This window comes from Terrapene carolina, unplaced genomic scaffold (genome assembly GCF_002925995.2).
Source record: "Terrapene carolina triunguis isolate 2854851 unplaced genomic scaffold, T_m_triunguis-2.0 Scaffold42, whole genome shotgun sequence".
NCBI classification, from domain to species: domain Eukaryota; kingdom Metazoa; phylum Chordata; order Testudines; family Emydidae; genus Terrapene; species Terrapene triunguis.
This window is the reverse complement of record NW_020664393.1, coordinates 60,881,806-60,908,272: the sequence shown is the minus strand read 5'-3', so window position 1 is coordinate 60,908,272 and position 26,467 is coordinate 60,881,806. Positions and strand designations below refer to the sequence as shown.

At 41.2% G+C, this 26,467-nt stretch overlaps 1 protein-coding gene across 1 annotated transcript in view; it reads left to right on the top strand.

Moving 5' to 3' along the window:
* Positions 1 to 26,467, top strand: part of NBAS (neuroblastoma amplified sequence) — a 381,012-nt gene that overhangs the window by 178,172 nt on the left and 176,373 nt on the right. Inside the window, exons 39-40 of the mRNA XM_026655553.2 lie at positions 8,041 to 8,117; positions 8,682 to 8,819. Coding sequence (XP_026511338.1) covers positions 8,041 to 8,117; positions 8,682 to 8,819 — 215 coding nt within the window. The remainder of the gene's footprint in view (positions 1 to 8,040; positions 8,118 to 8,681; positions 8,820 to 26,467) is intronic.

The window sequence follows — 26,467 nt, the reverse complement described above, 5'->3', positions numbered from 1 at the left end:
TATGAAAAGTCATTAACAATGAGGATGTCAGGTTGGTTCCCTTCATGCTCTCTTACTGCAACATCAGTTTTAGATTTAGTCCTTACTGTTGACCTACCTGTTTTGTCTTACATGCTTCAACAGCACTAGTTTCCAGATGTTGTGCCAGGGTTATTTGTATTGAAAGAGGAACAATCTGAGATTGGAAAGTATTTATTCCTGTGTTTATAGCAAGGCTTTATTAGCAAGGCTGGTGTTTATTTAAACAAGCCTCTGAGTGACCCAGAGTACTTGCTAACATCTAGTTATAGACTTCAGTCTGGCTATCTCTAACTCACTGGATACTTTTAGACTGAAATTTTAAGATTATGAGCTTTCCCAGGGTTTTATTTATGTATTTTGGACATCAGTGGAATTGGAATGGTTCTTCATAGGCCCCACCTTCACTCTTTGGCTCCAGAGGGCAGAGCCCTTTAGATATTGTCTTTGTTAGTCATTTACATTTAAATGAAATAATGGAGCTGAATGTGTTGTAAGTTGTGAATCCCCTCGAAACTGTTTGAAAAATGTGTTGAGTAAGGTAAGTTTGCAGTTTTAAGATATGAGTTTCGGTAAAACTCCTTCTTCAATGATTAGCAGTGAAGGCATTCAACCAAAATACTTGTCTCCTGAATTTATTCCTTTAGTTTTTATCAGATCTACAGGTTGCCTTTTTTTTTTTTAAGGGAATCCGACAAGGCTGGGAACTCTAAAATGAGACCAGTCAGCTTCATTTTGGTTTGCAAGTAGTAGAGTGCAAGTAATACAAGTTGTGTGTACATGGCATACCAACCCCTCTTCCCCATATGCCTGAACCATATTGCAAGGTATCTGAAGCTAATAAGAATATTTTATATGCTTCAGATACAAGATTTCCATATATTTCAATACCTTGCATATTTACAGGAACAAAGGGACACCACAGCATGTGTATTGTAAGACACAAAGAAACTCAATACCCTGGGTTTGTACACAGCATGTTGTCCAGGTGAGAAGCTGAGATGTCGATTAATATTGTTCTTGGGTGAGATTGCAGATTTGGTTGATATAGGTAACTTTGTTGACATGATCTACTTTGGCTTTTGAAAGGCATTTAGCTTGGTTCCACATGACATTCTGATTGAATGGTGGGGTTTTTTGTACAAAATAAATTTAGCTCATATGAAATAGTTACAAAAACTGGCTGATTGACCTCATATTTTTGTTATTAATGGGGCCTCATCCGTAGCATGGATGTGTTTCTAGTGGAGTTCCACAGTTATTACTCGTAGGCCAAACACTATTCTATGGTTTTATCAGTGATTTGGAAGAAAATGCCAACTCATTGCTGTAAAAGTTTGCAGATGACACAGAGATTGGTGGAATGGTAAATAATGACAGATCGCTCGTACAGAGCAATATGAATTGCTTGTTAAGCTGAGTACAGTCAAACATATTTTAATACAGTTGAATATCAGCTCATATAGCTAGGAATAAAGAATGTAGGCCATATTTACAGGATGTGGCACTGTATCATGTTAAAGCAGTGACTCTGAAAAGGAGTTAGGGTAATGGTAGATAACTAGCTGATTATGTGTGTGACAAGGTAGCATAGCAATCTGGAAAGAATTAAGGGCTCCTGGCCTGTCATATGATTCAGCAGGGGACTATAAGGAGGAGGAAGCTGAGTACAGAGACAAGAAGTGAAAGGTATGCCCTAGCTCCCCTGCTAAGTAGAGGCAAGGGAAATCCAGCATAGGCCAATTTAATTGCTTTATTTTTTGTAGTGTTTATGGTTTTGTGTTTGACTACTAAACTGAGGCAAGCGCCTTAAACGGACATGGGTTTAGCTTGGCATTCCTTCCCTTCCTCAGCTGGTGAAATAGCCTGCTAGCCTACAATGAGTTTCCAGTACACTTCTGTAGCTACAAAGTCTAGTGCACAGCAATATCAGCAGTGGTTGCAGTATAACAACACATTGTGTGAAAGATGCTTGTCTCTTATGTAAATATGATGCCTTTGATGCCCTATAGTTAATAAGTATGTGCAGGCAAACAGACATTCATGCACATTACTTTTGGTACAAGTCTTAAGTCAGCAATTGTTAAAATAAGTAGAACAGAGTAGTAATTTAATCAGCACCATAAAAACATAATTATATATATAAATTCAAAGATTATTGAAAAAAATAAATGTTCTCTGTCTCTGGTCCATCAATAGGTCACTGAATAGATTTGAACTCTGCAACTCTTCAGATTTTTTTTTATTCTTCTTCTTCTTATTATTATTATTTAAAACTTGTAGGAGGTGAAGGATAGGAATCTTGTCAGTTCAGGGGAAGGAGTAGAGATCTCGATAGATCTGTAGATAGATGTTATACACAGAGTGGTAAAGATAAGGGTATTTATTTATCCAGTCTCTTTTATGGGCATTGATTTCTATATCAATAATATGGGCAGCTTTCCCTCTGTGAATGTTGCTTTGAAATTAAACTTCTCATGTTGTGGTTTCCCGAGAGGCATTTGGTTTGCATGGTGCTCATGCTTGCCTTACACAATACTTTTTTGCAGTGATCTTGGGTTTCACCCATTCCAATTCTTGCTGTTTTGACTGCAGAAAAGTTACATTGTTCTCTTAGTTTAAATTAATTCCTCTTGAAATCTATAGCAAAATGCCCACTGACTTCAATAGGATCTTCAAGAGTGTTCTGAGATGGGGTTGGATACCACAGTGATATGAGCCCTTTGCAGATAATGAGAGTTAATATTAGGAGTTGATATAAGGGATCACAGTCTCACAGATGTACAGCCTTGACTATTGTGTGATGTGCCTCAAACAGTGCTAATGTTGGCTTGGTGAAGAGCTGCTCTTAGATGACACTGAACAATCCTGGAAGCAGAGCCTGGAAGCATTCCAAGCTTTCCCCTATACCTCCTCTATTTTTCTGAAGGCTTCCACTTTGAGACCCAGAGTTGAGAGCCTCAGCTGGTTATTAAAATGGCATCAGCATTGTGCAGAATGGCTCAGATAGGATAAAGATACTGTGTTTGGAGCTATTGTCTGTCTCTGCATTCAGAGAGAGCAAGTGAAAAAACACTATCAAAGATGTACATGAAGGTCAGGATCTCTTTTTGCACAGAAGCCTAAGAGTTCCTACGACAGTTTTTTGTCCCTAATAAGAAAAAAGCTTACATTTTATAAGAGCTCTGGAGCAAGTTTCAAGGCTTACAGCATATTTGGAGGAGAATCTATCTTTTAAAGAGAAACTATAGACTTTTTATCCGTGATGACTTCAAATTATTTTGACAACAGATGTCTTCAGAATTATCAAAAGAGACGGAAAATCCACTTCAGAGGAAATCCACCAAACTGCTCCTCTCAAATGCACTCAACAACCAACAATTCAGGAAATTCATTGTCTTATGAAGAACATCACTCAGACATTGCCAGTGGGTGCAAAAGGGAAGAGGTTTAGCTCCAGTTACTTTCAGATGACCCAGAAAATAGTTATAGCCCAATTCTGTACTTTTGATTGGGTTACATCTTTACTGGGTTACAGAAAAATTCACAGTGAAGTGTTTGGAAGCAATCATGGTAGTTTGAAGAAGGCTACTTATTATGTATACTGGACTATGAAGATGCTTAAATTCACATCTGGTGGTGATATATCCATATGTATCTCAGATTTCCAGTAAGGGAGCAGATTAGTTTATTCTCAGGAGCTAGTCTAAGATTGCAGAACCAACTCCTTAAGAGTTAAGAACAACCACAGTCCTCACCACTTTCCAGTCCAAGTTCAAGGCAAGCTTCTTTGACCTTGCCTTCACTAATAAAAAAATATAGCACAATATGTATAACAATATATTGTATACTATAATGTATTTTTTTGTAAATCCACAAGCAACTTTTCCATTAGGAAAAGGAAGGGAAAAAGAAGGAAAAAACGGTATATGACTGCCATTAGTCATACTGCTTAATGCAGTCTTGGAAAGCACCTGGGCACCATGCTGATGGGCATGGTACAGGAACCTGAATAGAATAAAAGATTGCCTTTTGGCCTGGTCTTGGTGCCATGGTTGTTCACACAATGCTTGGGAGTACTGAGTGGCTAACTACGTAGGAGTATGGTGTTTGTGTACCTGGACAATTGGCTCATTAAGGACAATATTTTGTAAAAGATCCAAAGATTAGTCATGCAGGTTCTGGGTTCATTAGGGTTCTCAAGAAAAAAATACCCAGAATACCAGCCTCTCTACAGCTAGAGAACATCAATAAAATGTTAACAAATTCCTATGCAAGTTATTAGCCTTACCATTGTATTTCCTGCCCTGAACATAGGGAACATCGCAAATAACCTTAGTTGCAAAAACAACAACATTCAGATTTTAATAGTAACTATGTTAGGAGATCTGTTAGATATCTTGACTCAGACAGGATCCAGGACATGTTGAGTTTAGCCAAAATAATTTGCCAGAGCTAGAAGCTTTTGTCAGAAGCCAAGTTATCAGCATAGGTAGTGATGACCACATCTGTAGTCTTAGTACCTGTGGCCTGGTGCCACCTGAGCAACCTCTGTGGTCACGTGGCATCCAAAGACTTGCTTATTGCATCTGGCTGAGGGAGAACATCCCAACCACCACAGTTTGATGGAAGTCCAGTGATAACCTGCAATTATAAATAGTCCTCCAAACTTTCTTTACAATGAAAAAGTAACCACATAAGCAATCCCACTCCCCTGGGATGAGGAGCTCACAAGAAGAGGCTGAAATACACAGGCCTCTTGGTAGGGAGCCCACAGGAGTGGTTCTTGGATCAGGGAGTATCAGAGTGTATCAAATATCCTTTTAGGCCATGTGTATACTACATGGACTATAGCAGCATAGGTATGGTGCTATAGCTATGTCAGCATAACCTCGTAGTGTAGATGCAGATGTCAGAGTTGGAGAGGTTTTTCCGTCATTGTAGGAACTCCACCTCCCGAAGCAGTGGTAACTAGATTGATGGAAGCATTGTTCTGTCGACCAAACTGCAACTACAATGAGTGTTAGGTAGACATAGCTACAGCACTCAGGAGTATGCCTTTTTCACACCCCTGAGAGATGTAGCTATGTTGACCTAAATTTTAAGTGTCGACAAGGCTGTTAAAAGGGGCAGGGTGCTAGGCATGCAGGAGTTGTCACTATTATATATTTTGGTGAAATCATACTCCTGCTCTGCAAATAATTGAGAAAGTAAATGTGTGTTTTGCAGATTAATAATTCCTCATTGCAGTGTTTGATCCATGTTTTATAAAAGTGCGTTTACAAAAGTTTGCACATGATTCTTGGAACTGAGACTGGGTTTTAAAAATTTAATATTTAGGTTGAGTGGGTTGAATATTGGTTTTGAGGAGATTACAAACATCAAAGCAGACACTAGAGAATTCATCAGGGGCACAATGAGTGGGAAGAAAGTACAAAGACACATGATGTCACTGTGATCTAGTGGATTAAGCATTCCACCAGGAGTCAGGAGACCTGAGTTCTGTTTCCTACTCTGCCTCTGGTTTGCTGGGTGACCTTAGGCAAGTCACTGCACCTCTTTGCCTCAGTAGCCCATCTGTAAAATGGGGATAATGATACTGACCTCTTTGTAAAGTGCTTTGAGATCTACTGATGGAAGAATTATTACATCTTCCCGAAGTGAGCAGTGAACTACAGAATAACTGCTGGTGATATTTTTTGTGTCTGGCATAGTGCATTCAAAGAAGATATACAGTAAAACCAAAACACCTTATCCTTTAGTGCTGCTTACATATAGCTGGTGTCCAAGTGCTGCCTTTTCTATTTGAAACTTATAGGTCCAGAGAAAGTTCCTTCTTTGTAGGATTCACTTCTACATAGAATAGACAAGACCCTTTGTCCCCTGCATGCCTCAAAACCATGGGTTTTCCAGTTTCTCTTAAATGACTGGAGGCAGGTGGATCCTTTTGTCCTGTCTGGGGCATAGGTCTACCCTCTCTGCTTTTCCCAGATTTATATTACATGTAAGACTTATTTTTTTATGGGATTTATTAATTTCATTTTGTCGGTTTATTTTTAGCAATATTTGAGTTTTTTGCAGATGACAGAAAATCAGAGGTTTGGGGGGCTTTTGTAAATGGCTTTTATATATACTGTAATTAATAATATATATTGTATGCATTACTCATTGCGGTAGTATTTATTCTGATTAATCTCTTTTGTAATGTTTCAAACAGCACTAGGTTAAAGTGCAATAGGGAACCTTTCGTACACACGGGCAGGATCTGCACAAACCAGATACGTTCAACACTTTACTGCACTTGAGAAATCACACTTCTGTAGTCTGCATGACACTCCGGTTAAACAAGCCATTCAGGGACTGCACAAGGGGAGGGGGCTAAGCAGGGGCATGAGCTGCCCCAATAATTGGCCGTGGCACAGAACTTTGTGGGGCAGAGGCACAGAACATGCCCCTCCAAAAGCAATGAAGTTTAAATTCCTGTGCATGCCCCTGAAGCCCTTAGGTACAAGTAACCATTTCTGGTGTATTTTCTGATGTTTTATTGGTTAAACATTGATTTCTTTTTGTATTGGTGTGTTTTATTGATGTTTATCGAATAACACCTAAGATGAGAAGCCCTAATTGTATGCTTCCAAAAAAGTGCAGACCTTCATTGGTGACATTTTTTGGACATCTTGACCCTTCCTTTTTTCCCCCTCAGCCAGTTTAATTTGAAATGTAAATGCCCTGAAAGGGAACCAGCAAATTTGTGTTTGGAGTGTTGAACTCAAGGTTTTCCTCAGGCACTCTCCTGTCCCCAGTCACCTGCCTGGCAGGGAAGGAGAAGTGGAAAGCCAAGGTCAGGAAATGTGCTGTGGACTTAGAGGCAGAGAGGGTTTGGCTTGTCCTGCCTGGAGACTCCCACAGTTTGTCAGATGAAGTTCGTTCACAACAATACTTATTGCTCATTCTCCCATTGCCCTCTAGGATCTCTGTGATTCTTCTCTTCTGATAGGAAAGCACTGTCCAGGAAAGTTCTGTCTTTTATTTGAAAATCAGTACTACATTAGGGACTAATATAAAGCCCATTGACTTCAGTGGACTTTGGATCACAACCACAATTTCTCTGCAGTCTTTTGGTATCTCATCAGTTGGCAAACAGCTTTCAGAAATAATTGTTAGTGAAACAGTTAGCTAATTTTCTTAATTTTTTAGAATATGTATCATCTGGACCAGCTGCTTTGCTTGTTCTTTATCAATACTTAATTGTACAGGTCTTCCTTTAAAATAACACAATACTATGTTGCTTTTTTATTTAAAGTCGAAAAGTTGATTAATAATTGAGATTTTTGTTGTGTGCAGCTTACAAGTAAATTTGATGCTCTAGCTTCAGGAAACAATGTATTTTACAATATTCATACAATCATAGAATATCAGGGTTGGAAGGGACCTCTGGAGATCATCTAGTCCAACCCCTGCTCAAAGCAGGACCAGTCCCCAACTAAATCATCCCAGCCAGTGACCTTAAAAACCTCTAAGGAAGGAGATTCCACCACCTCCCTAGGTAACCCATTCCAGTGCTTCACCACCCTCCTAGTGAAAAAGTTTTCCCTAATATCCAACCTAAACCTCTCCCGCTGCAACTTGAGACCATTATTCTTCTGCTTGGTTTTCTTTAATGCTCATAACTTTATACTACTGCCTTGATTTTACAACCAACAGATTTAGTTGTTGTAAATCAGCGCAGAAAATGTTTCAGCAGTTTGTTTTGGGGTCTGATACTGCAGTGTTTCACCTTTTTTGCTTAATGTATAAATGCTTTGCCTGGAAGTTAAGGTAAATCGGAATTGCAGTTTAACTACACATTATCTTTTCCTGGATTGCACTCATTAATGTTTAATTTAACGTGTATAGAATGCTTCAAGCTAGAGTCTAAAAATATGGTTACATGGTAAATATTTCACTTGCTAACTGTGAAGGACAGATGGGTCAGTAATCAAACCTTTATTTCCCCTCTTCCCCCTCCCTCCTGTATTTCAGTTCTATTACAACTGGCTAGTGATGCTTTACCAAATGATATGACCTTATCTCTTGCCTACCTACTTGCATTACCACAGGTAAGTTTACCTTTGTGTGTGTGCGCGCGCAAACGTTAGCCTCTTATATATTTGCTTGCTTATAATTTTGGAAACCTGTTTCTTTGGGCTTAAAATTCATATCCTTGATCTCTACAAAATCCAGCTTTGGGCTGATAACATTGAAGAAAATCTGAACAGATGTTACTGAATTGTTGTCGTGAGTGGTGGTGGGAGCCATACATCCTGATATTAAAATTAACTTGTCGAGCCTTTTTGCACAACAGTAACTCAAATGCGGCTGACAAATTTGGAAGGTAGCATTTTAATAAAGAGGGATCAGAATTGTATTTAATGTAGCTGAGTGATATTTTGCGGTAGCCTCAAGACAGCAGCTAGTGTAATACAGGTGGTCTTTTGTGATGTATTTTGATGCAGTTATGTCCATTTTTGCTCTGTATTAAATCCCTTTTAGGGGGGAAAAAAACGCATGTAGCTAGTTCTACTTCTAAACCATGGTTCAAGACTAGCTTCTAGAAAGCTTGTGCACTTACAATTATAAACTTGTTAATTCTTTCATCTAAGTTAATGTCCTTTTTCTCTTAGGTGGTAGATGCCAACAAGTGCTTTGAAAAGCAATCACATTCTGCTTTATCTCTCCAGCTGGCAAGTTATTACTATAGCCTGCAGATCTATGCTCATTTGGCACCATGTTTCAAGGACAAATGCCATCCCCTCTACAGGGTTAGTTCTCTTTTTTTCCCATATTCATTAATATGCAATATAAAATCTATTCTAAAAAGCCTGTATTAAGCTTGTTAAGGAGCAGCTCTGACTTGCACTTTGGACAGTCAGCCAGGTTGTATATAATTATTTCTTCTACTGTTCTGTAAACAGAGAAGTACTTAACATATGTTTCAAAAAAGTATAGTACATGTTTTTGATATGTTAAGCTATTTAGGATTTCTATACAGTAGCGCTGTCCATTTCCAAAGCACTTTACAAACATTCATCATATACTGAATAGATCAACTGCCAGCATGGATATTACACTTCTGGGGAAGACTAAACTGTCTGTCTAAACAAGAACTGTGTTGTTCCAAAAGGTTTCTTTTACGTGTTTTGAGACAGTGTATTGTTGCACTGTACCTTAGGTCAAAACTACTGCATAGCAAATTGATTACCAAATGATAATTACTCACTGATTTGATCAATTTCTTTCTGTTGTACAGATTCTCTCCTTATTCATCACTAATAGAATTTTGGAGGTGGTCCAGTGTTGTTTCTTGGAGGCTCAGGGACTAAACCCAATCCTTCATCTCGGGCCACTAGATGTTCTGCCTCCAGCAGCTGAACAAGTTGATGGTTCAGTTTCTCCTGATCATTTTATCTTATCATTTTTAATTTGTATTTGTTTTATTGGAATAGAGACTTACAATATTTCTTACTTCTCTTCCCCAAGATCAGGTATCTGGCAGAGTGGTGGGTTCAATCACCTGGTTCTGCAGCTAGCAGTACCTCCTTTCTGGGACTCCTCTGCCTCCATTCACTCATGGCAGAGCTGTCCAGCCAGCATAGGGAGAAGAGGTGAGGCAGCTCTAGAGAGGGCAAATTAAACTCTGCCTGTTCATAGTTAAGGCTACGGTTTTGTCACAGAGGTCGCAGAAGTCACAGAATCCGTGACTTCCAAAGACCTCCATGACTTCAGCCCCGGCAGCTGGGAGCTGCAGGATCCTGCCGCCTCCTGCACCGGCAGGGAGCGGTAATGTACCCCTGCTGCCTGAGGCAGCGGCTCCCCACGCTTTCAGCCACAGCGGAGGTACCCCGCAGCTCCCAGACACTGCCGACGGGGACCTCTGCCAGCTCCCTGCCTGCCTCTGCGGGCATGGGGGTCCCCCACCAGCTCCCCACCTGCCACCGCCATGGGGCAGAGGTACTCAATGATTTTTTTGCCTCTGTCTTCACGAACAAGGTCAGCTCCCAGACTGCTGCGCTGGGCAGCACAGTATGGGGAGAAGGTGACCAGCCCTCTGTGGAGAAAGAAGTGGTTCGGGACTATTTAGAAAAACTGGACGAGCACAAGTCAATGGGGCCAGATGCGCTGCATCCGAGGGTGCTAAAGGAGTTGGCGGATGTGATTGCAGAGCCATTGGCCATTATCTTTGAAAACTCATGGCGATCGGGGGAGGTCCCGGATGACTGGAAAAAGGCTAATGTAGTGCCCATCTTTAAAAAAGGTAAGGAGGAGGATTCGGGGAACTACAGGCCAGTCAGCCTCACCTCAGTCCCTGGAAAAATCATGGAGCAGGTCCTCAAGGAATCAATTCTGAAGCACTTAGAGGAGAGGAAAGTGATCAGGAACAGTCAGCATGGATTCATCAAGGGCAAGTCATGCCTGACTAACCTAATTGCCTTCTATGAGGAGATAACTGGATCTGTGGATGAGGGGAAAGCAGTGCATGTGTTATTCCTTGACTTTAACAAAGCTTTTGATACGGTCTCCCACAGTATTCTTGCCAGCAAGTTAAAGAAGTATGGGCTGGATGAATGGACTATAAGGTAGATAGAAAGCTGGCTAGATTGTCGGGCTCAACGGGTAGTGATCAACAGCTCCATGTCTAGTTGGCAGCCGGTTTCAAGCGGAGTGCCCCAAGGGTTCTGTCCTGGGGCTGGTTTTGTTCAATATCTTCATTTATGATCTGGAGAATGGCGTGGACTGCACTCTCAGCAAGTTTGCAGATGACACTAAACTGGGAGGAGCGGTAGATATGCTGGAGAGTAGGGATAGGATACAGAGGGACCAAGACAAATTAGAGGATTGGGCCAAAAGAAACCTGATGAGGTTCAACAAGGACAAGTGCAGAGTCCTGCACTTAGGACGGAAGAATCCCATTCACAATTACAGACTAGGGACCGAGTGGCTAGGCAGCAATTCTACAGAAAAGGACCTAGTGGTTACAGTGGACGAGAAGCTGGATATGAGTCGACTGTGTGCCCTTGTTGCCAAGAAGGCTAACGGCATTTTGGACTGTATAAGTAGAGGCATTGCCAGCAGACAAAGGGACGTGCTAGTTCCCCTCTATTCGACATTGGTGAGGCCTCACCTGGAGTACTGTGTCCAGTTTTGGGCCCCACACTACAAGAAGGATGTGGAAAAATTGGAAAGAGTCCAACGGAGGGCAACAAAAATGATTAGGGGGCTGAAGCACATGACTTATGAGGAGAGGCTGAGGGAACTGGGATTGTTTAGTCTGCAGAAGAGAAGAATGAGGGGGGATTTGATAGCTGCTTTCAACTACCTGAAAGGGGGTTCCAAAGAGGATGGATCTAGACTGTTCTCAGTGGTACCAGATGACAGAACAAGGGGTAATGGTCTCAAGTTGCAGTGGGGGAGGTTTAGGTTGGATATTAGGAAAAACTTTTTCATTAGGAGGGTGGTGAAGCACTGGAATGGGTTACCTAGGAAGGTGGTGGAATCTCCTTCCTTGGAGGTTTTTAAGGTCAGGCTTGACAAAGCCCTGGCTGGGATGATTTAGTTGGGATTAGGTCCTGCTTTGAGCAGGGGGTTGGACTAGATGACCTCTTGAAGTCCCTTCCAACCCTGATATTCTATGATTCTATGACCCCTGGCCACTCCTCGCCTGCTGCCACCACGGGGCAGGAGGACCCCGGCATTGCTCCCTGCCACTGGGGAGAGGATGGGGGACCCCAGCAGCGCTCCCTGCCACTGCGGGGGCGGGGGGGAACAAGGGGACCCTGGAGTTCTGAGCCCCCATGGGCAGTGGGGGCCCCAGAGCTCCCAGCCACCCCGCAGCTGCCCAGTGCCTTCCTATTTTATCATGGATATTTTTAGTAAAAGTCAGGGACAGGTCACGGGCTTCTGTGAATTTTTCTTTATTGCCCATGACCTGTCTGTGACTTTTAGTAAAAATATCCATGACAAAATCTTAGCCTTATTCATAGTCAGCTGATCCTTGTACTGCCACAGCATGCAGCTCAGAGTCGGACCAGCATGTTGGGTTGCCCCATCTCCTCCCAGAAACCAACTCTATGCATAAGAGCTTGATCAGGAGATTCTGAGCATTTTGAAGAGAGAATCTATAGACAAGATGCTATCTGACCAGATCAGGGAGTTAGTCCTGCAAAAGACTCTGCTTCAGTGTGGGCAAGGGGCTTTGCATCCCTTTCCCCTGAGGCCTGAGACGCCTCAGCCCTCACTGTCCAAACCATTGGTCACTATCAACACCAAGGGTATTCGCAAGGGACTGTTCACCTAGGAGAGCAAAAATCTGGAACAGAAGCGTCCAAGGGATCCTAGATAAATTTTCCTCCAAACAAAGAAAATCGTCAAAATGATAAAGGCAAAATGAGCATGTGTACATGAGAACTCACAATTTCTCTACAAGACTCTTTCTTCTGATCTACTCCCAGCAACCAGAGTCTTAAAAAATGGCTCGTAGTCGCAATGAAGCACGAGTTGTAAATTACACACCTAGACAACATACCATAGTTTGTTCTGTCCAGAGAAGCAAACTTATTCCCAACTGGACAGCTGCTGGGAAGAATCCATAGCCACCAGTTGTTCAAAATCAGGAAGAACTTTCTGAACTGAATGCCAAGAATTGCTCACCCAGGAATCAAAACAGACATGGTTGGTCATAATGTTACCAACACGGTAAAATTTACAAAAGTCCTAAACTTTACTTCATCAGTCATTTCCTGGCAGTGATTATTTATAACGAAGTAGCCCCAGTAGCTATGATTGCTGATTCCATGCATCAGCTTTCACTCCTGACTGGGTTTCTCAAGATGTGCCTGCAAAAATTCTTTCTGAGAACCTAGAACTACTCACCTGATGCAATACAAATTTAGGTGTCATTCTTTGATCACTCCCAAATGTCCTGTCATGGGCAGAGAAGTACAAAACATATGCTGAACACAACCCAATTTTCACTCTAGACTCTGGAAGCAAGCCTTTCATGGTGAGATGCATACTTGAAAGGCAGTCTTTCAAAATGTCAAAGTTCACATTGTTTTAGTTCACTTGACATCTTTGTCAGTGATGGGTTTTAATAAAAATATTGGTCCCATTCCATATTGCCGTACCTATGTTCACACCTAATTTAGTATCCTTTCTAGGGCAGCGGCCAGTTCCAGCTGCTTCAGAAGAAGGTGCAAGTTACCAGGTAGGGGGCAGTTTTGGTGCTAACAGAGGAAGTCTGCTCCTACTTCCCTTTAGAGGTGGCTTCTGGTTGAGGCACGGGTGTTTAAAACCCTTCCAAAACCAGGGAGTAACTAGAGATCAAAGCTTCTCCACGGCAGTGAAATAATATCCGGGGCAGAGAAGAATTTACTACCTTTCAAAATAGTTCAAATAAAGGATACAGAAAAGAGGAAAAGGGAGAGTTGAAGTCCTCCTCTTAATCTTCGACTGGCCCAAAGGGCTCTTTGGACTTCTTAGTCCAGAAACTCACATTGCACCTGCAGCAATTACTAGACTTCTCAAAGCAGGGACACCTTCATCTGGATCTAGAAATCAGACAATTAACAGCCTGAGCATCAAAAGAGAAGTAAAGTTCAGCAAGGATTCTCCATTAGTCCCTCATGCATCTTGGAATCCAAACAGAACTCTCAAGGAAATTTCATTCATTGATCTGGTCAAATTACTTTTCTAGTGTGAGGGGAAACATAAAGCTCTTTGGGGGAAAGGACTTATTGTGCAGTATCTGCAGAATGGGCTCCTGGCTTCCAGGTGGTGTTATATTATAAATAGAATAATAATCACAAAGTTCTGGTGATCTCAGCTGTTAGGTAGGGGGCTTATTCCTTCACCCTCTTATTTCCCTGGTCCTTCTTGCATGAACAGAGAGCAACAATACCTGAAGTCCGAAGGTGCAAACAATTCAATGTTTAGTGGGGTGAACTTCCAGCAAGCATGATTCCAGTTTCCTTCTTCAGTGTCCCCCTTCCCAGGTCTGACACCACAGAGCCTTGCCTGTGTCCCTGTTCCCATTCCCCCCCTTAGCGAAACATGATTCCAATTCTCCCACCCCCATTCCCTGTTCCCATTCCCCCCATTACTTCCTGATAGACTGCAGACTATATAGTAAAACTTGAGTTCTACTTAGCTATACCTTAACCAATCATTTTACTGAAATTTAACTAACCAATCCTCACACGTTGTAACATAATTATTTAACCAATTATATCCCACCACCTTAATTAGTTTACACCCAACAAAATTAATTATACAGCAGACAGAAACAATCACAGAACCAGACAGAGATTATACAGACAAACAATAGGGAAGTGGAGACTACAGTGATAGAACAATACAGATATGAGGATTTCACATCCCAGCTATTGATAAGTGAGTTCTTTGCCAGACAGGATGCTATCAAACTAAGTTTCCTTTTACATCTTCTAGGCTCTTCCCTTTCTCTGGAGGTGATAGGAATATCAGGACAGGATTGTATTCCTAACAGCCCAATAGCACCTTATTTCAATTTGACTAGTTTGGAATGTAAGGATGTGACCATACACTTCCCAGCTTATGGCTGCCTCTGGTACTTAGCCAGAGGCCTTAGCCTAAGAACAGGGCCTCAGACCGTCACAGTAAGAGAAGGCCCTTACACAGACAGACAGTGATTTTGAGTCTTTCTTTTATACCTCTATAACTAGCTTAGTGATAAGAATACACCTACGTTCTTAAAGTATAGGCCTTTGCAGACAGGCCTGTATATCTATATCCTAACATCAGCTACAGCTTATGCTCAAATAAATTTGTTAGTCTCTAAGGTGCCACAAATACTCCTCGTTCTTTTTGCTGATACAGACTAACATAGCTACCACTCTGAAATCAGCTACATTAGAGTTTCTCCAGAATGGTTGTTTGGAATTGTATAGCAAAACACTATAAAAACATGGATACAAGCCGTAATGGTGTTCTGTATATAAGCACCTCAACTTTATCATCAGGTGCCTAAATTAATCAGAATAACAGATTAGACAAATCTGTTGATGGCCTTTCTAGTCCCCATTACCTCCAAATGGTAGGTTTTGGAATTACCGGTAGTTCCCCAATCTCTACAATAATCCCATTTCTGTTGTGAGGAAAAGATCATTCTTATAATCTCTGGACATCTTTCTGTTCAAGGTAAGTTTGTCTTTCCATAAGTCCTGTTGTAGCGTTTTTTTATTTAAAATCAATGTAGTGATTTTTCTATTAAACTGCCATGGGTTCCGCTCCTGTTGCTATAGTTTCAAACTCAACAAAGTGAAAATCCCCTCTGGTGCTTTTCTCAAATTTGGAGACTCCAGGAACACATGAAGACCAAGGATAGCGACCACAGACACAATCACAAATACAAAGTCTTATCTATACTACAGGTTTTATTAAAGCAATAAGGAAAGTTACAATTACCTATGCTTATACAAATCCTAAAAAAATCCCATGTAATGACTAAGACTGTAGTTGTACTCATATCCTCAAAGATATTCTAGGCGATGAATCTCTCAAGAGATGATCATTGATAGTGGGATGTTTCCTGCTGCGGTTTCCCAAGGGTCTTCCCTCTTTTTTTTTTATCCAATCTGGGAACCTCTTTTATATTGTTGTTCTGATCACATCTAACACCTTATGTATATGAATGAGAGTTTCAACCCTCTTTTCCTTATTGTACTTCCATACTCCATGAGTATTGGGGTGCCACATTTTTCGTAGATTGATTCTTAGTTCCCCGTATTCTCATTAGCATCTATGCACAACATGTATACATGGTAACCTGCAGTCAGAACAGGACATTCCATGATGTTACAATCAGGTGTCTCGTGATCTTGGACAATACATTGTGGTGTGTTGCAGTCTATTTTTCTGTAACATTACCTATTGGCACATCTTATTTTGCAACCTTACTGGTATAGGGATATTCCTAGGTCACCGACTTATGACAAGTGTTCTTAAGTTTACAGCCTAGTATGGCTAAGCTAAAATCTTGCAGGCCTTGCAGTCCAGCCATGCTTTACTTATATACCTAATACACACTCATCACACTTTGGGATCCGTGTCTAGTAGCACAAAGATGGAGTTTGAATAGTAAAATAATAGCTCAAGCATATGAAGTACATATTCCAATTCACAGAATCATAGAAGTATGCGACTGAAGGGACCTTAACAATAGATCATTTTCCGTTCATCTCATTCCATGCAAAATGTTGAGGCCTTAGGGTCTCAAAGTTGCTGCAGGTAAGATGTTAGAATCATGCACCAGTTGGCATCCTAGGCATCTGGGAAATTATTCACAGAAGTCCTGACATATATTGGGGGGAAGGGGAAAGAGCATTTGGGTTGTTCCTACATAATTCCTTAGTGTGCGTATCTCTTGCTTTATTCATTGATCTGGTCAAATTTACATTTTTGGTGTGAGGGGAAACAAAGTTCTTTGGGGGCAGAGCTACCTCTTTGTACACTTCCTAACACAATGGGGCCCTGACCTCTAGTTGCTGTTGTCATACAAATAGAGTAATACAGTAATCACAAAGCTCTAATGATCTCAAGTACACTAGAGTTTCTCCAGGAAGTTCTGTTGGATTCTTACAATCAAGCACCATAGAAACATGGATGCAAATCATAGCAGCATTTTGTAGGCAGGCACATTGGATTCTCCATTTGCATATCAGGTGCCAAGTTTAATCACAGTAACAGTGTGACAGTCTTTTTGTCACTATTACTTCTGAAAGGCAAGTTTTGGAGTTAGTTCCCATATCCACACAAGAACCACTGGAGGAAAAGATTATTCTTATAGCTCCAGAAACCTCTCTGTTCAAGGTAAGTTCCTAGTTCCACAATTCCTGGGAAATAGTTCTCCCATCATTTTGTTGTAACCCTTAGAAACTTGTTGCATAAATGAGTATTTCTAAAACTCTGAAGCGATATCTTAGGCATCTGCAGTACATATGCCGATTGTGTCCTGGTCATCATATTCTATTCAAAATGTCAACACCTTAGGGCAGGGGTGCTGGAACAATTTTTATAGTAGAGGTGCTGACGATGGAAACCATATATTTGGTGTTCGTTATGACTACTTCAAGCCAGGAGGTGCGGGAGCATCCCCAGCAGCCCTAGTTCCAGGACCACTGCCTTAGGGCCTCAAAGTTGCTGCAGGCAAGATGTAAAAATGCTACACCAATTGTCATACTAGGCATCTGGGAAACCATTCACAGAAATCTCTAGAGGCACTCGGGGGAAAGTGTTTGAGCCCCACTTCAGGCAGATTTGCAAAGTAAATTTCCATTCCTTTTGGTAGGAAGGTCCTCCTGGGTTAGTTCCCACATAACTCCTTAATTTATAACTCTTATTTTGCATGGGGGGGACACTTTGATTCCTGCCTGTTATTCTACTATATTATTATTATTATTATTATTATTTATTATTAAAACTCTGTTTATCCCCTCCCCCCAACTTCTGGGATTCACTTCCTGGTGCTTCTGGTTTGTGATGAATGAGGAGTGAAGCTGTGCAACGGAATGAGAAATTTCTTACCTGAGAATTTTCTTTCTGTTAGTAGCTTCTCTCCTTTTTGAACCCACCCTGGCCATCTGGTAAATTACCAGAATACAAATAGAATTTTTTTCTTTAATGGGAGACTTGGGGATATAATTGTTTTAAAATTAACATATCAAGTTGTTATCTTAATGCTAATAATTGGTTGTTGGAGTATTTCTGTGGCTGTGAAAGAACTCTTCTGATGGCCTGAACTGAAGGGCAGGGCTTAGTCCTGGCGCCTCCAGCAACAAGATTGGATTGCTTCTGAATTTCATAGCTGGGGGACATTACCTTTATTGATGAATGAGGATAGAAGATACCAACAGAAATTTGTCAGATAAGAAATGTGTCATTCTCGTCTCCTGAATGGTATTTAAAGTAAAAAATCAAAGGAAAAGCTAAAACATCCATGTTCACTATGAATGTTCTTTTCTGAACCACTGTGTTATTTGTCTTGTAACTACGGGTCTGTCTACACTGCATGTGGAGGTGTGATTGCAGCATGTATAGACATACCTGTGCTAGCCAGCAGTGAAGCTGCAGCAGCACTGGCTAGCCACAGAAGTACCCAGGCTCTTGTATGGGCTTGTAGTACCTGCCCTGAAGCCCACTTTGCCATGGCTTTGCCACTACTGGTACCCATGCTAGTTAAAGCTAGCTTGGGTACATCTACAAGTTCTGCAGTCACTCCCTGATTGTAGGGTAGGTGCACTCAGTGCAATGGTAGTCACTGTAACTAACTGGCTGACGCCAAATCCAGCCCATGATTGCACCAGAATAATGGAAGCATGAGCTAGGTTGGTTGTGTGTTGACCAGATTAGAAATGTTGTGGGAGCAGCTTTGTGTTGTATTTTCTCAGTTCTGCCTTTTTTTCATGTAGCCAAGAACTGCCTCCATCTTTTCATGTGTCAAGCTTCAATCCTGTATTCCTTCAGATCCCCTCTTCAAACCCACTGCTGTGCAGTAGACTTGGAAAATTAATCTGTTTTCTGGTATTGTCTTCACCCACTCTTGTGCACAATTCTTTGCTATGTGTAATTTGTCGCAGTTGGATTTTAAGTTCCTGGGCCATGGGTTTTTTCTTCCCGTATGTTGGCAAAGTATTATGTCATCTGTAGTGTTGAGAGTGAATAATAAATAGCGCTAACAGAGTCTTACTTGGTCTCAACAGAGAGTAAACCATTACCAAACATGCCGAAAATCTTTTTGAGAATCCCATTTTATCTTGGAAATTATTAATTAATTAAGGGTTAGAAAACATGCCTTGTATTGATAGACTCAAGAAGCTCAATCTGTTTAGCTTAACAAAGAGAAGGTGAAGGGGTGACTTGATTACAGTCTAGAAGTGTCTGCATGAGGAACAAATATTTAATAATGAGCTCTTCAGTCTAGAAGAGAAAGGTGTATAGCATGCTCCAATGTCTGGAAGTTGAAGCAAAATGTAGGCTGGAAATAAGGTGAAAATGTTTAACAGAGTAATTAAGCATTGGGACAACTTACATGGGTCATGGTGGATTCTCCATCACTGACAATTTTTTAAATCAAGATTGGATGTTTTTCCAAAAGATATGTTTTAGGAATTATTTTGAGGAAGTTTTTGGGCCTGTGCTATACAGGATGTCAGTCTAGATGAACACAGTGGTCCCCTCTGGCCTCAGAATCTATTGCCCCATTAATGATGCAAGCCTGTCTGCCATCCGAAAGCTGCAATCATGTAGAGCAGGCCTAGTGCTATTGCCTAAACAAAGCTTTCTCTTTTAATACAGAAAAAAAGACAGTTTCCTTCTCCTTCCAACTCTTGGTAAGGGCCCTATGTCAAATAACTTTTTCCAACCACATTTTTAACATCATAACTCCTCCAAATCAACGTATGTAACTAAATATGTAATTACAAGTTCAAGAAAATCGTATCAGTCTCCAATAGGTACCTTCCATTCAGGCAGTCTGCTTAACCTGTACGTGCAATTTTCTTGTGTTTTATAGTTTGTGGGGATGAAGAAAAGTTGCCAAAGTAGTACTTTATCTGAGTGAGCTGATTGTCACAGAGACTGTTTTGCATAGTTCAGACAATTAAAAAAAATGAAGTGACTGCAAACCATCTGTTTCTGCTTCTCTCATCCTCAGTTGCAGACTCACATTGCTCAGCTTCTATTTCGATCCAAAATTTTCATGATTGAACCTTTGTCACAAAAGAAATAATGATGATCTCCTTGTACAACACTAGGTTGGGTATAGTCCCACAGTTGTATTATTGTGTTCCTGTAACACCTACTTGTCCCCCTTGCTAAGTCTCTTGTCCCTTTTTAAAATGTCTTGGAGGCAGCAAGAGGGGGAAAAGAGAACTTGTGCTACAGGTTCCATTTAATGCTATTTTCAAGCTGCTCTCCAAACACCGATAGTGTAAAAAACATTATATTCCTAAACTTAATCTTCTCCAGACCCCTACCCAACTGCTCTTCTCTCACTCCAGTTGTCAAATTTGCAAGGTGATCTTCTACAATGTGCTGAATTTCACAATCAGAGGAGAACCAGAACTCTTAGTTAGGGAGGAGGAAGTGTCTAATTTTCTTGCCACCCTCTGATTGTTTTTGTGGTGGCTGTATGTGGACTTTCACATAGCAGTACTTGGCTGTAAGTTGCTCACTACGTGCAGCATCTTTGTGTCTCCATGAGATAATCACCTAAGACTTGAAAAGGTTTTCTAGTGAGCTGTAGAGAAAGAAGGAAAAAATATTGATAGATTAAAGTGCTTTCAGGACTGAGAGATATTTGGAGGGACTTATATCACAGTGATTCTGATCTACTGTGAGAAGTGGTTTGAAATTGTAAATGCATTTCATACAGGCCCCCAAATAGGTATCACAGGTTAACAACCTTTGGGTCCTACCTGCTTGGGCTGAATTTGAAACAGAGATGAAGAGGCGTAAGGCTCTGTGTCTCATTACAATCTACTGAACTATCCTGTCTGCTATCTTGTATTTTATGGTCAGTTATGTTTTGTGGTGCAATTTAATTTGAGCATATAGTGAATGGGGTTTTGATAATTACCATGCTCATTTAAACAGTATAACTTAAAACTCAATAAATCGTCATTGCCACACATCTCACTTTCTGTTAGATTCTCCCCCCCCACCCCGATAAGTAGTGGGGAGTCCTTTTGGACTTTTCCAATGCAATTAAAAAAAAAATCAATCTAGGAAGTATTCCATTAGCCAAAAATTGCCTGAGTATTCAAACAGTGGAACCTACTATTTAAGGGGTTTACTATCAAATCTGTTTATATGAGTATTCCTGCCTTTACTACTCTGATATGCATAACATTATCCCATTTTGACATCCATAGGTATAAATCAGTTATGTCTAGAATTGTGTATTCATTACAGTGAAATAAAATATCAGGTTAAAACTATTCCCCTGTTTATAAACAAGAGTGGAGACTTCTCATTTCAAGCTTTAGTAATAGTTCCACGTAAATTCCATCTCCACACCATGGAGTCTTGTACCAAATAAATACAGGAGGGAATCTCCATTAGGTAGTTATAATTTTAGAAATTGAAGGTACTGTGGAATTGTAGTTCTAACGGCTGCCCATTTTGGGTAAGCAGTATGCGTCAAATTAACATTATCATGCTGTCCACAACACAGAAATTGAGAAATTGGAACCTATCCTTTTATAATGCGGATGTGATTGCAGAGCCATTGGCCATTATCTTTGAAAACTCATGGTGATCAGGGGAGGTCCCGAATTACTGGAAAAAGGCTAATGTAGTGCCCATCTTTAAAAAAGGAAAGAAGGAGGATCCGGGGAACTACAGGCCAGTCAGCCTCACCTCAATTCCTGGAAAAATGGAGCAGGGCCTCAAGGAATCAATTCTGAAGCACTTAGAGGAGAGGAAAGTGATCAGGAACAGTCAGCATGGATTCATCAAGGGCAAGTCATGCCTGACTAACCTAATTGCCTTCTATGAGGAGATAACTGGGTCTGTGGATGAGGGGAAAGCAGTGCATGTGTTATTCCTTGACTTTAGCAAAGCTTTTGATACGGTTTCCCACAGTATTCTTGCCAGCAAGTTAAAGAAGTATGGGCTGGATGAATGGACTATAAGGTGGATAGAAAGCTGGCTAGATCGTCGGGCTCAACGGGTAGTGATCAATGGCTCCATGTCTAGTTGGCAGACGGTTTCAAGCGGAGTGCCCCAAGGGTCGGTCCTGGGGCCAGTTTTGTTCAATATTTTCATTAATGATCTGGAGGATGGCGTGGACTGCACTCTCAGCAAGTTTGCAGATGACACTAAACTGGGAGGAGTGGTAGATACGCTGGAGAGTAGGGATAGGATACAGAGGGACCAAGACAAATTAGAGGATTGGGCCAAAAGAAACCTGATGAGGTTCAACAGGGACAAGTGCAGAGTCCTGCACTTAGGACAGAAGAATCCCATTCACAGTTACAGACTAGGGACCGAATGGCTAGGAAGCAGTTCTGCAGGAAAGGACCTAGGGGTTACAGTGGACGAGAAGCTGGATATGAGTCAACGGTGTGCTCTTGTTGCCAAGAAGGCTAACAGTATTTTGGGCTGTATAAGTAAGGGCATTGCCAGCAGATCAGGGACGTGATCATTCCCCTCTATTCAACATTGGTGAGGCCTCATGTGGAGTACTGTGTCCAGTTTTGGGCCCCACACTACAAGAAGGATGTGGAAAAATTGGAAAGAGTCCAACGGAGGGCAATAAAAATGATTAGGAGTCTGGAGCACATGACTTATGAGGAGTGGCTGAGGGAACTGGGATTGGTTAGTCTGCAGAAGAGAAGAATGAGGGGGGATTTGATAGCTGCTTTCAACTACCTGAAAGGGGGTTCCAAAGAAGATGGATCTAGACTGTTCTCAGTGGTACCAGATGACAGAACAAGGAGTAATGGTCTCAAGTTGCAGTGGGGGAGGTTTAGGTTGGATATTAGGAAAAACTTTTTCACTAGGAGGGTGGTGAAGCACTGGAATGGGTTACCTAGGGAGCTGGTGGAATCTCCTTCCTTAGAGGTTTTTAAGGTCAGGCTTGACAAAGCCCTGGCTGGGATTGTTCCCTGGTGTGAGGAGTTGTTAAACTAATGTAAGATGTGATTCAGTGAAAGGAATAACAGACGTTAAGGAAGGATAAGAGAGCAAAGACATGGATTACATTTTTAAAGGTTACAGGCTTAGGGCTTAACCGCATAAACACTTTGTTCATATGGCAACTTGAAAAACAATGTTAAAGTTAGGTATTCAAATTTGTCATCCACTCTACAGCTCCCGGCTGTCCTTCTGGAGAAATTGAAAAACTTACACACATACTTAATTTTACATATTGTGAGTAATCCCATAGTAGCGAATGGGACTACTCGCAGTGCATGAAGTTAAGCATCTGCATAAATCTTTGTACGGTCAGGGCTTTACTCAGTGAAGGCTAGTGCACAGAATGAGGGACTGACTTTTTTTTTTTTTTAAGATAGATTAAATGAGTAGACGATTTAGTCAGCCATTTTCTTATAGACATCCTGGAAAAAAAATGGGTCTTCAAGAGGAATTTAATTGAGGAGAAGGTAGGTCTTATTTAAACAGTATTAAATCCTGGGACTACATCAGTGCACTCTGGTGTGCACTAAAATTTATAGCCCAGCTGGTGTGCACTAACACACCATAAAGAGAACCCTGTAGCGGCTTTGTGGACCAGCTCAGGAAGGAATTATTTACTAAGATCACTTCTGGAGGACATTTCTGTTCTCCAAGCCTAAGTTTCTTATTTTCATCAAAAGATAAATTTTGTAGGTCTTCTTCCTATTGATAGAACAGATAAGAGGATAACTGTTTTACTGATCTACAAGGAAAGCATACTATCTTCCAGAGTGTGGGGGTCCTCCAGGATGCCCTATTCTGAACTCTCAGGGTGTTCACAGGCAAACAGAAAAGATATATAGGACCTACTTTGAGTTCCATATCAATAAGACACATTTGTAGCGTTTATTTTATCTTGTCATGAAATTTTTTTACTTCAGGAATTTGTTAAGAATTACTAAACTTGACTGAAGAATTGCAGTTTGGATGTTCCAGCAGCTCACCCCAAAATTATTTACTCTGATTAGATTTTCTTCTCAAACAGACCTTTTTCTTACTTCTCAGGCAAAGTCTTGAAAACTGTAATTATTCCTATTAGAATCTTGTTATACATAGCCAAGAAAAAAATGTAATAAATTGTGATCAATGTAAGTTTATTACCCAGTCCACCTGTCCCTCAGTGTGGAGAGGGCAATGCACCAGCCCCTGTTCCTGAGCAGATTTCCCTTTACACTTCAAAAAACACACTGTTTTAGGTGAAAAATATAAAACCGATTTATTAACTACAGAAAGATAGATTTTAAGTGATTGTAAGTAATAGCATAGAGATCAAAGTTGGTTACCTTAGAACTTAGATTGCGATTTTGTTTTATTTCTTGACATTAGACAGGATTTGAATCAAGCAGTGTCTCACCCTGATGGTACAAACAGTTCACCAATCTGCCATGTACAGGCTAGAAATCCTTTCAGCCTGGGACCACATCCCCAGTTCAGTCTTTGTTCCTAAGGTGTTTCCAGGTGTTGAGTCGTGGGGGAGGTGGGGAGGGAGGCCAAGTGATGAGGTCACTTCCCCTTTTTATAGTTTCTTCCATGTGCCAGGAACTTCATTGTTCCAAGCAAACTCCCCAGCACAGTTTGTGGAAAAGGCACGAGATGGAGTTCCGTGTCACATGATGTAGTCACCTGCCCTTGCATGCTTCAATGAGTCATAACTGCCATTATCCATATACTGGCTGAAGTGTCCACAGGAAAATCCATCAGGTGGGGATAAGCTTCTTTCATGGCCCATTGTGTTCATTGATGGGCCATTAACTTGCATGGTTCATCCACAATGTGCTGGCTAAACTGGATGTAAAGTACCTTGTGGGTGTCACCCCAGTAGCAAACACATTTGAAATACTGGTACATAGTCAATATTCATAACTTCAGATACAATGACAGCACATGCAATCCAGCAGGATATTAATATTCAACAGATCAAGACTTTTAGAATGATACCTCACAATGCATACTTTGCATAAAACATATAATTATATTACCATGGTAAATATGGGGGTGTCAGAGTGTTGATTTGTGGTGCAGAATGTCACATAGTATTAGAAAAGATCACTTTTAAAATGAAGGTCTGAAGTGTAGTCCTCTTTGAATGCATACCCTTTAATTAAGGGGAATGATGATAGTATCAGTAAGTGACCTTTCAGAATATGTCTACACTGCAATTAAAAACATATGGCTGGCCCGTGTCAGCTGACCCAGGCTAAGGGCTCAGGCTAAGGGGCTGTGTAATGTTTGGGCTTGGGCAGGAGCACAGGGTCTGGGATCCCACAAATGGGTAGCGCCCCAGAGCTAAGGCTCTAGCCAGAGTCCAAATGTCTCATTGCAGTTAAATAGCCACTTAGACTGAGCCGAATTCAGCTGATATGGACAAGCTGCGAGCGTTTAATTGCAGTTTACACATACCCTTAGATCAGGGGTCGGCAACCTTCAGCATGTGGCCCATCAGGGTAATTTGTTGGTGGGCCGCGAGACATTTTGTTTACGTTGACCGTCCGCAGGCATGGCCCCCCGCAGTTCCCAGTGGCCACGGTTCGACATTCCCTTAGATGCAACATCTTCAAATATTTGTTGATTTCTCCTTTAAAGGAAAATCTGTAATTGCAAGCTCATATTAGAAATTGCGGGTATTCTTCATTCGAGTGAACAAGGTTATTCTCTAGCTGCATAGATTTTTGCCTGTTCTGTTGTTTTGTTTTTTTACTCTATGCACATCACTGGCAATGACATGAGGGACCAATAATCTGTGTGCAGAATTAGTGTGTGTCAACCCAGCTGCTACTAAGAATGTCACCAAAATTCCATTTTCATCTGCCTTGCAAATAGTGTATTGCATGAGTTTTAAGTTCCCATTCATAACTTCCCAAGCTCTTCACACTTTAATTTCCCTGAGTAGCTAGGCTTTCTCAATTAATAAAGGTGTTTTAAATTGCTAGGTATTGGAACAAGGGGAAACGAGCAAACTTGTTCTGAAAGCTCAAAAAGTATTGCTCTTCTGCTAAGGCCATGTGAAACCCACATTCTCCTGATCTTGCAGTCAATAATGTCATGGCTTTTGACCATTGTTCAAAGTGATTCCTGAAGTTGTTATAACTCAGCCACTTGTGGCCTTGAATTCAGCTTGTGATGAGCATGTTGCTACAGCTAAGGTTCTATATGGACCAGATAGATCACAGCTTAAAGCTTTCTTGTATTCCTTTGTGTTTAAACAGCACATACCATAATGGAGCCTCAACTCTTCCTGAAGCCTCTTGTCACTACCACAAGAGAAGTAATTAATAATTGTTTCTTTGTCATTCCCTTAGGCTAAGGCTTTGGTTTAAGTGATTGCTCTGCAGCAAAGTCCCCTTGTTTGGCTAATCCAAAAAAATAAACTTTGCTGAAAGGACAAAGACCTTCATAATGTTTCTCAGTTCCACCAGTCCCAGGGCAAACTGGACTCTTCTGTTTCCTCCTCCCCCAAATATAAGGTAATAAGTGAGTGTAATAGGGATAACTGCCTCTAGCATGCCCCCTTATGGCTCGGGGAGCCCTGTAGTACCCTGCTTTTGTTTTCGCCTTCAGGGCTTAAACTCCACACAGTCCAAAGGAAATTCAGCCTTCTTCTTTGGGTGCTGCTCCCTATGTGTTCCACTGTGGGTGACTCATTCAATCCATGTGCTGGACCCAGAGAATTTTGAAAGCAGTGTCCATTGATACTTGC